At 33.6% G+C, this 17,383-nt stretch overlaps 1 protein-coding gene across 2 annotated transcripts in view; it reads left to right on the top strand.

Annotated features, from left to right (window-relative positions):
- SamDC (S-adenosylmethionine decarboxylase) overlaps positions 1-17,383 on the top strand; it is a 102,085-nt gene that overhangs the window by 73,814 nt on the left and 10,888 nt on the right. For both annotated transcript variants that reach the window (XM_072537859.1, XM_072537860.1), the window contains one exon: positions 3,869-4,024. In XM_072537859.1, coding sequence (XP_072393960.1) covers positions 3,869-4,024 — 156 coding nt within the window. The remainder of the gene's footprint in view (positions 1-3,868; positions 4,025-17,383) is intronic.

Genomic DNA, 17,383 nt, shown 5'->3' with positions numbered 1-17,383 from the left:
TAGTTCTATGGGGTATTCATAATCTTCCTCTTGTATTGTTCGAAGTATGAATATGTTGTCTGTAGTGGCTCTATTTGGTCTGAATCCATTTTGATAATCACCAATTATATGTTCGGAGTATCTGACAATCTAGTGTAGATAATGCCAGAAAGGAGTTTGTATATTACATTTAGCAATGTAATTATTCTGTAATTTTGGCATTCCCTCTATCTCCTTTTTTATATATTGGCTGTATAAGACCACCTGCCCATTCCTCCGGCATTTGCTCCTTGGTCCATACCAACCTGGTATTTTCCATGTTCTTTGATGTTCCTTTATACACATGGAGTAGGTATCCATATAAAAAGCTCCCTAACGAAGTACATTAAAAACGTAATATCAATATCCGAGAGAATAATTATATTATAGATAGAAAGCAGCCGATGAATATAAATATAATTCTAGTATATGCTTTTACGGCAGATAAACTAAACACAGAGGCCGAATACTTTTACGAATAATTGCGAAATGTTACCAACAGTATAAAGCCAAGAGAAATTAAAATAACCCCCGGCGACTTTAAGGTCAAAGGAGGAAAGTGGGCGGTAGATGATGAAGGACATTTTGGACTGGGGCAATAGAGTTAACGAGGAGATATGTTGGTACAGTTCTGTCAGAAAGAACTTATCATTAAAAACACTTACTATATAAAATCTACCACCCAGAAGATTATGTAGCATTTTTTTTCACTCTGTATAAAGTTTAAATTTACGAATCTTACAAATATTCGAAAGAGAAACGCTTAAGAATTGCGCCTCAAAAGTTTGGAACGAGAATAAGAATAAGTGTTTGTTTCTACAACCAGATGCCTCTGCCAAAATAGCTTTTATTTGATTGCGCTTACTTTCATAATATTCACTTGTGCTTTAAGCAACACTGCTTAATTGAATGCATCAGCTGCCTATTTTACAATTTTTTAAAATCAACTGTATAATTTCTTGATTGTTTTATAGAACTAAGTTTAAAGCTAAAACTGTTTATTCTGCGGTTATGTTTGGCCTTTATGACTAGTTTAATACATATTCTATGGCATGCAGAAAATTAAACTCAGCACATTAGAGGAATTTGTTTTTCATAGTTCAAAATGTTGATTTATAATTATTATATCAAAATAGACGCGAGATAGTCTTAGGACTCTCGGGACCTTTTTTTTTTCTTCATTAACTACAATTCCTTGGATTTTTGGCAGCTCTATCATCTATAAGCTTTTTACCAAAAATCTATAGACCTTTTATTTGGCCCCGATATAGCCAGAGCTTTTGTATAAGGCTAAATAAATCTGTTTGACTAAGGCTGATTGGGGTCATTAAGTGGGCGCTCATAACGAAGCGTCGACCCTCGCTCCGACCATAGGATCATACCTATTATCGATCGATAGATAAATTAAATGCATTATTTTAAATGTGAGCGTTCACTGTCACTGCTATGCTCTAGACGAGGATACGATGCGATGGCCTCCGTTATGAAGGTACCCTAAGACTTATTTGGGGCAGAGACAGAGTACACGTGACGTCGACTCTAGGGTCGTTCCGGTTATATTTTTATTCGTAGACTCAGAAGAGTTACTCATTTTTGAGTCCTCTTGTGGGTTATCTCTTTTTGTCTCCGTGTTCATTTTGTTCCTACGAGTTGGGAGGAACTGCTCTCATGCAAGCTCTCTGGTACATTTTCCCCCTGTATGAATCAGTTGTAGTGCGGAAGCTTGGTTAATTGCTGATTGAAGATGGTTTAAGTGTGCAGAGTATTGCACAGCAATTTGAAACGGGATCACATTAAGAACACGTACTCCGCATTTTCATTGTCCCCGAGACAGGATGGACACTATGGAGAATCGTCATGTTTAAAGCGATAAAGATATGCTCAAAAGCAGCCATGTCCTGAAAGTATCTGCGCAGATAGTAGTTGACCTCGCCATGTTTGCGGTTAAACCAAATATTCACCTGTAATATAAGACAATGCGTCCATCTGTCCCTTGTTGCGGAATCCCACTGTAATTGCCATCGATGCATGCTGTTTTGCCGTTCTTTTCATAAGTTCATCTAGACACAATGCAGTTGTAGTTGACTCCCTTTGCCTCTAAAGAGTCCTCCTTTCTTCAGCTAACACTCCAATGGGTAATATCCCGGCTATGACGTATATTGCATTCTCAGATACTGTGTGTAATTCGCTGGCAACTCTTAAAGCGCTCAGAAGATATACTAATGCGGCCTTACTCCGTGATTCCTGGGTTCCGAGGGTATCAGCTCAAATTGATATTCTGTATGTTAATACTGACGACAATAACATCCTCCTGCTTTCGGCATTCTGACGCTGTAGCACTGACATGCTCCATTTGCTGCTTGACGCTGAGTCTGGCATCAGTCAGCACTCCCAAGTACCGAAGGAATGGTTGTGATGCGATTTCATGTTCTCCAATGCCCAGTGTTAGGGTTTCCACCTGTTTCCGACTAGTAATAAGCACTGCTCAATTTTGTGCTTCGCGAGTTTTAAATTAACTGTGTTCATCCACTGACAGATTCTCTCGAAGATGATGCCGAACGTGAGATTTATTTCCTCAAGGTGCTTTACGACGATCACCACAGCCACCACATCGGCATATGTCATGAGACTAGCATCTCTTGGTAATTCTAGCTTTAGCATCCCATCAAACATAATATTCCACAAGAGAGGGCCTAGCACAGAGCCCTGTGGTACTCCCCCAGTAATTTTATATTCCTTCGGACCTAACTTTGTGTTATACTTCAAAAGTCGATAATTGAAGTAGCTAGTCACTATCCTCCTTAGATATGCCGTTACTCTCATTTCGGTTAAAGCTCGTATAATGCAATTTAAGTTGACGGAGTTGAAGGTCCAGTCCAATGTGGCCGCCAGACAGTATTTCTTCGTACCCCTCTTCCATCTGGTCCCTGCGATAGCCACTTTAGCTGTGTTAATGACAAGGTTAATCGTATCTAGTGGTGGTTGCCTTTTTCGAAGACCACAATGATTGCTGTTGAGCAGCGGTTTAACTGCTGCTTCGATTCTTTGATGGACTATTCGTTCTAATATCTTGTCAGCTGTATCCAGCATACATAGCGGACGATAAGATGATGGTTCGTCTAGTGGTTTCTTCCCTTTTGGAAGAAGCACTAATCTCTGTTACTTCCATATGTGCGGGAAAGTACCCTTCTTGAGACATGTATCGTAAACATCCAGGAACATTGCTACTGATTCTTTGATGACTGCTAGCGATTTTTGGGATTCCATCTAAGCCTGGAGCTTTATTATTTCCTACTCTATTATACGCCTCCATCAGTTGATCTTCCGTGATCGGCGGGATTTCTTCAGCCTAGCACTCCTCGATTGGATGTGTGTGTGTGTGTGTGTGTGTGTGTGTGTGTGTGCGTGTGTGTGTGTGTGTGTGAATGTGCGCGCGCCAAGGTGCATGCGTGTGCCAGGTTTAAATAACAAATCTACAGTTAATGACATACATACCTCAAGCACAGTATATTGTTTAATAAAGAATTCTTTATCAATATTCTGTGGCTCAAGGCTGTTTCTGAAGCTGAAGAAAAGCCTCAAAAGAATTTCTGGCAGTCATTCAACTTATTAAAGCCAATATTTTAAAAAAATTTTATCAGCCGTATTTTAAATATGGAATTAACAATGCCTTATGAAACTGACTATTAAAAATTAAATAAAAATAACAGCTTCAAAGTGATTTTAGTTTTCTGCTAATAGTTATACGAATTTGCATCAAAATGAAATCTTATAGATATTTAAAACGCGTGCAATGGTAGAATACGAATGTTTGGCATTTAGAAATAATATTATTTTTTTTATCCATTAGGGTTGCTACATGACCATCCATATTACTCCGGAACCTGATTTTTCTTATGTTAGTTTTGAGACAAACGTTCCTTCCAGTTCCTATAAGGAAATAATCAGTAAAGTCCTCGAAACATTCAATCCAGGGAAGTTTACTGTCACCGTTTTCTCAAATCAAGTAAGTACTTTTTCTACATCATACTTATTTATTTTATTAAATATTTATTATTTTTTAACTTTAACCAACTATGACATATAATATAATGTCTCCAAAATGTGCAAATTTTATAGTTCGGAACAGATCAAGAAGAAGTAGAATAATTTTACTTATTGCGATGATCTTCAGACTATTTTCGCCATCCACATTTGTCAGAACTCTATAAAAACCGTTTCCGGTTAACTATAGTATCGATGTATTTCAGTAATAGCAAGAACAAAGTCGTTATCAATATACCAGTTGTTGATAACATATAATAGGCGTTCCCAAACAATTAAAAAAGTGAAATTGTGTTTGAAAGCAAACTAAAGATCTATTGTTTTATGTTTAAATGTAAAGTTTGAGTAAAATCTGGATAAAAACACTTTCTCTCGTAATGTGATAAAGCCTTGACAAATGTTTTGCTGATAGCGTTTTGAAATACATGGTTTTTCAGCAAAAACATATTTAAATAAAAAGTCAGACTGTATATGCTATAGATCTCCTAGTAGTGTTAATAGTTTCTTTGAATCCTTAGAGGCGGTGTTGGAGAAGTATAGTTAAACCTTACATATATTTAATTTATCTAACATATAAACCTAATACATATTATAAAATGACTCATATAAAACGAATTCTAACTACAACAAACTTGTAGACATATTTTTACTGTATCAGTTTACTGATAATATCTTTTAGCCAACTAGAGTGGCAAATACCTCAATTTCATATATCGATCATATTTTTTCAAATTTCACTTTGTAAGATCCTACATGTGTACTTGACAATGTTGTTAACGATAACTTAACATCAAAAATGGTTTTATAACGGGTTACTCAGGACGAATTTTATGAAATGCTAATTAAAAAACTGAAAAATACCAGATCTTATGGATCTGGTATATCGCTATTCCAGGTTTTATCACAAAATTTGTACCTAATTGATACAATAATTTCAACTCTTACATATTTTCACGTAAATTTCATTCTGATAAATTTAATTATTGTATCTAATTTGAGCATACTGTATGCATATTGTGCCTCTTTGCTAGTCCATATATTCAGGTGTCAAAATTATTCAGTTACTTTATATCCCACATATTTGTTTAGAAATTTCCTAGCACTAGGGAGAGAAAAGTAGTACATATAATTTGTAAACAAAAACATTTCTTCAATACAAATAGCACTACTTCTTACTCTTACAAAAAAATTTTGTACGTCACTGGAAGACCAAGAATAACTAGAATGTACATTTCCTGGAATTCAGTGTCTACAATTTCGAAATTATACTATACTCCAACAAAGAAATAATGAAATGAGTCATAGAACGCGTGATATCGTAAGTTGTAAGTTATCATATAATTTAGCTGTCCTTATGAGTTTTACCAAGAAACGTATCAGTAGCGGAGAATTTATTTTTTATTTGGCGTATGGCATATTAAGAAGTCATAATTAAAAGCGATATTTTATAAAAAATGTTAAATGGAGTATTGCAAACGAACATCTAATATCTCAATATAATCTAAAACATTTTCGGTCTCATTCAGGAATTCCATATTCTCGGTTTTTCTTGCTGTTCTGTCAATATATTACTCTCCTTATCTCTTTACTTCTTTTGTTTGAATTCCTTTTTGCTTTTTTTTTAGTTTCTGGTAAAATTTTCTCGTCTCTATTGGCTTACTTAGATCTTGTAGTTATTGAATAGTTATCTTTGTTCATAGTTTCTCTCTTCTTTCTGTGGTGGATTTTCTTTTTTTCCTTGCGTAGTTATTTATATTCCTCCTCTGCTTGTTGGGTTCTGTAACCCTGTTGAGTCAATACATATGCTCTGTTTTTTCTCTCTAATATAATCTGATATTCTTCGTCAAAACAGTCATTCGTTGTTGTTCTTCTTTGCTCGCCTTTCATGACTAGTAATTCTTCTGCTGCTTTTTTCATGATGTTTCTGCACCCTTTACACTCTTCGTTTATGTTTTCATGTTTTGGTCTGTTTTCTGATTTGCTGTTTGTATTTTCTTTATATTCTCTATTTTTGTTTGTATTTTTAAGTCCTTCTACATTATATCGTTCATGTTTAGAACCTATTTCCTTTTTTAAACGTTTAAAACTCTGGCCCTTACCCAACTTTAGATCCAGTAGTGATCAAAACCCACATTTGCTCCTCTTCTGATGCAAACGTTTTTAATATTGGATTGGTGTCTTACTTTTGTCACTTTTGAAATCAGATCATCAAAAATATTTAAAATTCGTTATTTCTCAAGCACCCAATTTTTTCATTTTGTTGGGCAGGACATTGATTAATTCCGTTATTAAATAGACTTCTCGGTTATTTGACACTCAAGAGAATTCAATTTTTTTTGAGACATAAACTTCGAATCTTGATAATTGCGTTTCGTTCTGTTTACTACCGTAAACGCAATATATAGTATTAAGTGCGGGGAGTATTGTATTTGTAACAATATGATTCATGTCATGCATGACTTGATGTATAACTTCTTCCAAATAAACACGTTTTGGTTTTTTTTAACGACATTATGTACATACAAACCAAACAAGCATCTGCGGTTTCTAGCACTTTTTATATTGAAAGACTAAATAATTGAATATCGGTCTTAAATAAAAAGAATATACTAATTTGAGTATTTTACATCTTTAGGTATATATTCGACTTGCGCACATCCGCTCAGTCTACACATTATTAATGTGAATGAAAACTTATTTTATAAACTAGATCTAATGTATTATTTTTATTATTATAAGCAGAAATATAATATTCTATTGTTACAATGTAAAGTGACCAGCAAGGAAACATATTTTCTTCGGCGCCGCCAATGATCGAATTCAAAATTTCCGAAATAGCATGATAGACATGTCATGTCGGCTACTTTTGACCACTTACGACGCGTGATTCGTGATTTATAGTTTCATTTAATATTTGCCAGACTTATATAACAGCCCTAATGAATATACTGTCAAGAGAAAGCCACAAGATAAGCATGAAAATGAATGCTTCTAAAAATAAAACAGAAATCCTCACAATCAAATTATAACCGATATAAATGTAGATCTCATCACCATTAATAATATACAGAACTACATCTATCTTGTCAGAGAGATACATAGCCTATTAGACTATTCGAAAAAATTAGAATATGCATCGAAATGCAAGATCTGGCTGTATGAACATGTACTCTGTATTCAGAGTCCTCTGGACGAAGACTGTTATAAATTGGATTACCATTAATCTTTGATTAAACGTCCACAATTGCCTCTTATACAAGGACTCACCGCTTTGGAGGTCTGGTGTTAGCAGGCGTTGCTGGAGATCAAAAATAATAGTTTTCATTTTAGCATGATCCTTAGTTAGAAATTTATCTTCTTCTTTGCTTTGACATTCTTGATCAGCTTGTAATGGTGTTCGTTTAACTCTTCTTTTAGTTATATTATTTTGTTCTCATTCATCAGCATCATCATCATAAGTAGCTCGACAATCCGTTGTGGATCTTGACCTGCTTACAAAGAAGTCGCCACTTCTGTCGATTCCTGTCAACTTTCCTCCATCTTCCGACCCTTAAAATCTGTAGATCTTCTTCCAAATCATCAATTCATCGCCTTCGTGGTCGTCCTCTACTTCTTGTGCCCTCTGGTTTTGAAATTATTAATCTCTTCGTGTATCGTGATCTGACATCCTAGCGATGTGTCCAGCCGATCTAAGTCTCTGCACTTTAACGAATTTTACAATATCTGGATCGGTGTATAACTGATATAGTTCAAAGTTGTATCTTCGACGCCATAGCCCATTTTCATTTACGGCCCCAAAAATCTTTCTAAGAATTTCTCTCTCAAAAATACCAAGAAGTCTTTCATAATTTTAAAATAAGGTCCACGTTTCAGACCCAATATATATATATATATATATATATATATATATATATATATATATATATATATATATATATATATATATTGTTATGATATGTAAAATCGAGAAAAATATTATTTGTAAATAAGTTTTAGGAAATTTATAAGTATAGGTAAAAATTTGTTTGTTATCGAAATGAAAAAATGGGGGAATTGTGACGAGTTGTGATTGGCGGAGATTGAAAAAGGTGGGATAAGTATGTAGGAAAAAGTTTAGCGAGAAGGAGGAGAGAGAAAAGATAGAGTCAGTTGGTTTTCCAAATCTGTAAGAGGAACAGGGATTGTTCTCTGGCGGTTCCTGAAATGTAGCAAGCAGTAATGTTGAATGTTAGTGAGTTTTTGTGGAGTTAGTGTATCTGACAGAAGCTGAAGCAGCAAAATATTGTAAGTCATATTTCTCTACTTATATTCCAAGAGTCACTGTTCAGGCCAACGAGAGATTCAGTTTATCGTAAAGAGAAGATATTCCAAGAGTCATTTTTCACTCGGGCCAACGAGAGATTCAGTTTATCGAGAGGAGAAAGGCTATCATAATTTGAATGATTTGTGCTTTTGAAGGAGATCATTAAAGACGATATACTTGCAACAATCTGTTGTAAGATTGCTGATTACATAGGGAGCGGTTGAGAGGAGATAATACAGTCTACAAGGAACAAGGATTTGGACCACTCATCATCAGAGAGAGATATTTTTGTTTTCTGCAGTTTTTTTCTTTTATTGATAACACAATTTTTACACGTAATTTAGAAAGGATATAAATATTTTGATTAGGAGAGTTATAATAGTTAGGAATTTTGAGTTTTCAATTAATATTGTTTGTACCATTAATTTTGATTGTTCACGTACGGAGAACAAAATTTTGAGAATCCTTATATGAGATTTGTTTATTGAAAACTTTTGAGTGTGAATTATTTCATTATTTTTATTTCAATATATAGTGTTAGATCATATGTTTTTTTATTATTCAGGTATTCTCTGGACCTTACCTTTCACATGTAATAGCATAGATATTGAAGCACGAATTTAACCCTGAGATAAAAGAATTAAAAATTGTGATAGAGTCATAATCATATCATTTAAATAATTTTAATTAATCAAAAAAATTAATTAGCTAATTATTGCTTGGCGCACCAAGACTTTAAATATCACAATAACTGGCTTCCAAAACGTGGGGCTTGAAAATATCGCAGCTTTACATTTGAAGGAAGGGAAAGAGATCTGGAATAAGTACAGGTGATCCAGAGATAAAAACATATAACATTGAGGGAATTTGAATTTGAAAGTATTTTGACAATTTTTCCAGGGAATATAAATTTGATTTATTGATTGATCGTAGTTAGTGGATATTTACTGCTATTGAATTATTTGATTTTATTTTGTTTACCAATCGTACATTTGATATTTATTTTGAATTATTTGAATTTTACTGATTGCATATTTGATATTTGTCGTGAAAATTTAATACATTTGGGGAGAAATATTGTCGTGTTCTGAAACATATAGAGTGTTGTAAAATTTCACATTTGGCGGGGACAAAAACAATAACAAAAAGTAACAACATGTCTGTCACAAGGAGACAAAGTAAAATGCAGGAAAGGAAGGAGGATAACAGAGAAGATGAAACAATTTTGGAAGAAGTATCGGATAATGAAGGAAATGTGACAATAGTTGAGGAGAGAAAAGAACTATCAGGAATAGATAAAATATTACAACTAATGCAACTCCAGTCACAAAAAATGGAAGAAACAAAACAAACAATAGAGAAAAACCAAAATGAAACATCAAATAAAATGGATAGAAATCAACAAGAAACATCACTAAAAATGGAAGAAAACCAACGGGAAACAAAACAAACAATGAGCAATATAGAGCAGCGTCTGGAAAACTATGAACAGGAAATTAGAGGATGTGTTGAGGGGATAAAGAAAGAACTGATACAACAAATAGAACTTTGCGGGGATTTTTAGGAATGGTAAACTATTTCAAAAAGCTGATACCAGACCTCAGTGCAAAAGAAATACCGCTAATAGCATTACTTAAGAAAAATGTCAGATGGAAATGGGGAACGGAACAAGAAATCGCTTTCACAAATTTAAAAGGAGCGTTTTCCACAGCTGTAAGAGTGCACCACCCAAGATATGAGCAACCTTTCATTCTCAGGACCGATGCTTCCATAAAAAAATTTGTAGGGGTGTTATCACAGATACAAGACGATATAGAGGTGCCAATATGTTTTGTTTCACGTGTAACCAAAACGTATGAGAGAAAATACAGCGTTACTGAATTAGAGTTTGCCAGTGTGTTATTTTGTGTAAACAAATTACGTTTTTACCTACTTGGGGCAAGATTCACCATTGAAACGGACCATGCAGCGTTGATACACATAATGAGAAATAGGTTGGTAAATAATAGAATTCATAGGGGCATTCTTTTACTCCAAGAATATGATTTTGAATTTAAATATATCAAAGGAACGGACAATATTCTGGCTGATGCGTTGACGAGAGATGAACAATTCCGCAAAGAGGATCACAAAACTCTCCACGTAGGCATGAACATAATGAGAGAAGAAGCAGGCTTATTTTCTTTGGCCAAAATCAGGGAAAATCAGGAAGAATTGAATGAAAGAGAAAAGCAAAGGGCTGAACAAGAAAATAACCTATATTTTAAGAGGGTCGATGGTAAAGAACTCTATGTAATCACGGAGCAAATGGCAAAAGAAGTTTTTTTAAAGTTACACTGTGACAACGGACATATTGGAAGTAGAAAGGTGTGGCTTATGTTCAGGGAGAACTACATTTGTCGACAGGACTATACAATAGCCAAAGAGGTGACTCGAAATTGTGTGACATGCCAAAAGGGTAAAAGTAGGAACTTTAAAAATGAAAACGTCACAAAAAACGTCGTAGCTCGGAAGAAACTGGATATTGTTGCTATTGATATGTTGAGCGATTTGATACCAACAACTCAAAGGAATAAACACATATTAGTTATGGTGGATCTTTTCTCAAAATATGTTAAATTGTACGCATGCAGAACCACAAAAGGAATTGAAATACTTAGGAAAATAGACAATTTTATAGAAACGGTGGGAAGACCAGACAATATTTTATTGGACAATGCGACATATTTTAGGAACGAACGTTTTAAAAGGGAATTAAGAGAGAGGGGCATCGATACAAAATTTATAAGCATCCGTCATCCACAGAGCAACCCATCGGAGCGTTTTATACAAGAAGTCACAAAATTTCTACGAATTGCCGCGGAAGAACATCATCGACATTGGGACAGAAAAGTGTTTGAGATCGAGACCTATTTGAATTGTGCTCCAAATACGGTTACCAAAGAGACGCCTTTATATATAATGAAAGGAACAATGCCTACAAGACCGTGGGAAGACACCGCCCCCAGACAATACGAAGAAGTGATCGAGTTGGTTCAAAGAAGATTGAGACGAAGTGGAGAGAAATATCTCCAAAGACAAGAAAGAACCCGAAGAAGAAGGCCGATCAAATTCCAGAAAGGAGATAAAGTCTTAGTGAAGGCACTAAGGGTGTCGAATTTACAAAATGGTATTTGTGCTAAATTGATGCCGATATTTGAAGGTCCATATAGGGTCAATACGGAAAATGGGGTAAATAGTTATGAATTAGCGCACATAGAGACAGGAAATATACGGGGTATTTTTAACATTCACGACATCTATCAATATCATGAATAGATTTTAATAACATAGTGAAATAATTTGATCCTAGAAAACTTTTGTCATTTTAAAATTTTAACAAAGAGTTTTCGGCAGATCAAATGGCGGGGATTTGTTATGATATGTAAAATCGAGAAAAATATTATTTGTAAATAAGTTTTAGGAAATTTATAAGTATAGGTAAAAATTTGTTTGTTATCGAAATGAAAAAATGGGGGAATTGTGACGAGTTGTGATTGGCGGAGATTGAAAAAGGTGGGATAAGTATGTAGGAAAAAGTTTAGCGAGAAGGAGGAGAGAGAAAAGATAGAGTCAGTTGGTTTTCCAAATCTGTAAGAGGAACAGGGATTGTTCTCTGGCGGTTCCTGAAATGTAGCAAGCAGTAATGTTGAATGTTAGTGAGTTTTTGTGGAGTTAGTGTATCTGACAGAAGCTGAAGCAGCAAAATATTGTAAGTCATATTTCTCTACTTATATTCCAAGAGTCACTGTTCAGGCCAACGAGAGATTCAGTTTATCGTAAAGAGAAGATATTCCAAGAGTCATTTTTCACTCGGGCCAACGAGAGATTCAGTTTATCGAGAGGAGAAAGGCTATCATAATTTGAATGATTTGTGCTTTTGAAGGAGATCATTAAAGACGATATACTTGCAACAATCTGTTGTAAGATTGCTGATTACATAGGGAGCGGTTGAGAGGAGATAATACAGTCTACAAGGAACAAGGATTTGGACCACTCATCATCAGAGAGAGATATTTTTGTTTTCTGCAGTTTTTTTCTTTTATTGATAACACAATTTTTACACGTAATTTAGAAAGGATATAAATATTTTGATTAGGAGAGTTATAATAGTTAGGAATTTTGAGTTTTCAATTAATATTGTTTGTACCATTAATTTTGATTGTTCACGTACGGAGAACAAAATTTTGAGAATCCTTATATGAGATTTGTTTATTGAAAACTTTTGAGTGTGAATTATTTCATTATTTTTATTTCAATATATAGTGTTAGATCATATGTTTTTTTATTATTCAGGTATTCTCTGGACCTTACCTTTCACATGTAATAGCATAGATATTGAAGCACGAATTTAACCCTGAGATAAAAGAATTAAAAATTGTGATAGTCATAATCATATCATTTAAATAATTTTAATTAATCAAAAAAATTAATTAGCTAATTATTGCTTGGCGCACCAAGACTTTAAATATCACAATAATATATATATATATATATATATATATATATATATATATATATATATATATATATAAACACGTCTTATTAAGGTCTTGTATATATTGAGCTTTACTGCACGTTTTATATTTTTATTTTTTAAATGTTTCTGGATACCGTGAACAGTTCTGTTTGCTATTGCTATACGTCTTTTTATTTCGTCGCTTGTCGTTTTTGTTGCGTTTATCAGAGATCCAAGATATGTGAATTCGTTGACTTGGTCAAAGGTATAGTTGTTAATTTGAATTTTCTGTTGGATGTTTCGGGGGTTTTTAAAAACCAACATATATTTGGTTTTTTCCTCGTTTACCACAAGTCCTAATTCACTTGCCGCGTCCGCAAGCATTGTAAAACACTGCACCATGTCTCTCATACTTCTGCCCACTATAACTATATCGTCGGCGAATGCAAGAATTTGCGTCGATCTATTAAAAATACTTCCATTCATTCTAATATTTAATTGTGTGATTGCCTTTTCCACGGCAATATTAAAGAGGAGACACGCCAGCGCGTCCCCCTGTTTTAGACCATTATTAATGTTAAAGAAAGTAAAGTTTTCTCCTTCAATTCTAACGCATGAGTTTACGTTTTGCATTGTTAGTTGGGTCAACTTAACTAACTTACGTGGGACCTCAAAGTCTATCATTGCATTATTTAAGTTATATATGCAGTATAACTGCAGTATATATATGCAGTTCTTTTCACACTGTCATAGGCTGCTTTGAAGTTGACGAAGAGATTATGTGTATCTATGTTATATTCTAGTGACTTTTCTAGAATCTGCCTAAATGCTTGAATTTGATGTGTTGTTGACTTTCCAGCAGTAAATCCGCATTGATATTGACCAAAAATATCCTTTGTAAAATGTTGTAAGTCTTTCAAACAATAAATTGCCGAAGATTTTATACGCAGATGCTGAAAGAGTAATGCCTCTATAGTTCTTACACTTCAGTTGGTCACCCTTATTATGCAACGGACATAATTATATTATTCCCTTTAGCCACTCTTCTGGTACCAATTCATTTTGCCATATAAATACTATTAGTTTATGGATTGCTGCAAAAAGTTGATCACCTCCTTTTTTATACATTTCCGAACAGATTTCATCGATTTCTGGGGCTTTATTGTCTTTGAGTTTTAGGATGGCATTTGAAACTTCTCTTGTTGGGTCTTCACTGTGTAGTTAACGTTGTAGATTTTGTTGATTGTCTATGTTGTAACCTCCTTCAATATAGTTTATATTTAGATGTTCGCTAAAATGTTGTGCCCATCTGTTAAAAACTGAGTTTTTATCATGTAGAATTTTACCGTTAGCGTGTTTACAAATTGTTAATCGTGGTTTAAATTCTCGACGGCTATTATTTAAGAATTTGTAGTATTTCCTCGTTTCATTTTTATCGAATAAACTTTGTATCTCATTGAGAGTATTCTGTTCGTATTCCCTCTTCTTACGTCGATGGATGATCTTACTGTGCAAGAATGAGGATGTCCTCATTCTTGCACATATTAATGTACTGGATGTGTCTTTCTTATCATCCACAAGGAAACTAAGTTCCTGTAGTTGGCTGTATACCATATATTAAAAATTTTTTTAATAAAATCCTTTATAAAAAGGTATATAAAAAACCCAGTCGGGCTATGTTAAATAGACAAAACGTTTTCGGAATAAGTATTCCATCATCAGTGTCAGCTTAATACATGAATGTAGCCACTAAATATGGGGGTAAAAACCCTTTAAGAATTACTAAATGAAATTTAGTTTACATTATGTCTTGTTTAAAATGAAGATGGTAAAGTTACCGTTGGATTGGTAACATAGCGACATATGACTCTACATTAAGTTGCAAGTCCTGAGACGGTATGTCTACGAGGACTTTATTAAAGCAACTGATGCAACTGTCTTTCTTAGGTTTCTTTATACTGATGTTCAAGCTGTAAAATATGTTTTCGTATATTTTACTATTAATAAAATTATCTGGGTATATCTTCTTGTGAGCTTCATGAATAGCAGTGAGTGTGTAGTGTAAAGGTACTATGTACTCTCTTAATTCTTCCTAGTTCCAGGCAATTGACAATGTTGTCTACAACGCACAACCCTGTTGTTTGGTACATCACTTTGTATTTATTTTAATGTTTTGTAATGGAATTATTTACGGGATGCCTATGTTCAGCAGTAGACGAAAAACGGCTTATGATGATGATGAATGTTTTGTCCGTATTAAAGATTGTTTATTACTGATATATTTCTTGTGTACTGTCAATGTTGTTATTTTTCAGTAATTGCATAATTGGTTTATCATTTACTGCATTAACAACTTAATCCAGAAATCAGGCAAAAATGTCTTGGTTTAATTCTAGACATCGCCGTAAGATATTAAAAGCAAATAATGCCTCTCTGCTCTCTATTCCAAATCCAAAATATTTTGACTTTGTCTCCTCATTTGTCCATGTGCCTCCCATTTAAATAACTAATATTTGACAATGATATTATGTAGAATATAACAATACAATTAATTTGATTATTTAGAATAAAGTTAGTTTTTAAAATCTTTAATTGTTTATTTAGATGAGTTATCTGACAAATTGACATTTATGGAGGCATTGCTCAATTTTGATATATTCTATATTTATCACGAATAAAGTTGAATTAATCTAAATTATACATTTTTTGATAAGAGATTTTATTTTAAGAAATTTTTGGAAATTAATTCAAATGTAGGAAAAATACCACAACAATTGTGAAATATATTGTTTATTAATGTTTCGACTATCAAAAAACTGCTTCCGATATCTAAGTGGAATCGTTAATGAAGTATTTCTTTTAGTATACGATAATTAGCCCAGGGCGGATCTGTTTTTAGGTGGGTGTGAGAGGTGGCATTCGGATTTTTGCAGAAAATATTCAGTAATAATTAACTTATCCTCCCTGTCAAGTAGGTCTGGAATATAGCAATGAACTTATTCACTGCCAACTTTTTTTTCTGTTTTTTTTTTGTTAAAAGTTTGCTTTTTGTCTAAAAAGATATATGGTTGATATGATTGAATGAAATTTAAAAATTGGCATTTTGTCAATTTTTGTGTTTTTTTTTGAGTGTCCCAAATGGGGATCGTGGCAGGTGCCATTAAAAAAACGGTTAATTATCAAAAACATATTTTATTGAAGATAGGCATTAATTTACACTGAACTCAATATATTTACGAATGCCATTTTACCATACATTCTATATGTAATCCGACATTATATTTGATGCATCGTTTTCTTACATTAGTCTTACATATTGCATTTTCTCTGTTTTCCTTGGTTGGTCCTTTCCAAAAAATGACCTATAGGATCTTTACTAATTGAACACATTTATTGTCTTTCTATATGACACCAAACACTTCATTTTTAGTAACAAATCTATAATCTATGGCACCTTGGTCTTCCTTCTTCAAGTCAGTTTCTGACTTCAGCGGACAATTGTTTATTCTGTTAGATCTCATTGTGCCGGTGGCTTTTTTCAGTGTTTAATTCGGTATGAAAACAATACCCACTTTCGGTGCAACACATTGTCCACTGTTTGAAGCCAAACCGAATTGGCTTTACCCGAATAAATTGTTTAAAATAATGATGCCCATAGTATCAGACCATCTGTTCATCAATACTTATATTTTTTGAAAATTTGCCAAATTTCAAATATTGTTGATTCATTTTAATCAACGGACTAATTTTAAAATCTGATTTACGTGACTTTTTATTTAGACAAGCATTATCATTGAAATGTAAATTTCTTTTTATTTCTAAATAAAAATAACGTTCTGTTTCCAATACATTTCTTCTTGAGGTAACGAGTGATAGCCTGTAAGCATAAAAAATCCCAGAAACTTTCTTAGACAATCCACCGAGAACGTAAAGTCATGTCTGTTAGTCTGTTAGTAAAAATCATAAAGTCCAGCATATGTGATAGATTGTTTTACTATATCACATTATAATGTCGTCATCAAATAGCATCTTGAACACCTCTACAGGAGTTTTTCCCTTTAGCGACTGCCTTATCTGTTCTTTAGCTTGTACAATATCCGTATTATCACCAAAGTCTGACCTACATTTTTGCCAATCTGAGTTTGGTTTAAGTTTCCGAGCTTCAGTTTTCTTTTGACGGTTCTGTGGAATTTCGTTTTGAGTCTTATAAGGAATCTCATCAGGTGTCTTGTTTATCGGTGATAATGATTCATTATGTATAGCAGCTGAATGTGTTTCACTACATCTTTAGGGCACGTGTCTTCTAGTATGTCGTCATCTATTTCTTCAACATCAGACACATCATCGACGTTATCAGGTGGCAATTCAACAATATAAATTCCATCATCTTCATCGTCATTCAAGAAATGGGGGTCATTTATAAAATCCTTTAATTCAGCTAATGTATAAAATCGCCTGGTACACATTTCTGAAAACAAAAAATAAACGTCTGCAAAAACCATTCATTGAAACCTATTATT

The sequence above is a fragment of the Diabrotica undecimpunctata genome, chromosome 7, assembly GCF_040954645.1.
Source record: "Diabrotica undecimpunctata isolate CICGRU chromosome 7, icDiaUnde3, whole genome shotgun sequence".
Lineage (NCBI taxonomy): Eukaryota > Metazoa > Arthropoda > Insecta > Coleoptera > Chrysomelidae > Diabrotica > Diabrotica undecimpunctata.
This window is presented reverse-complemented; position numbering and strand designations above follow the sequence as displayed.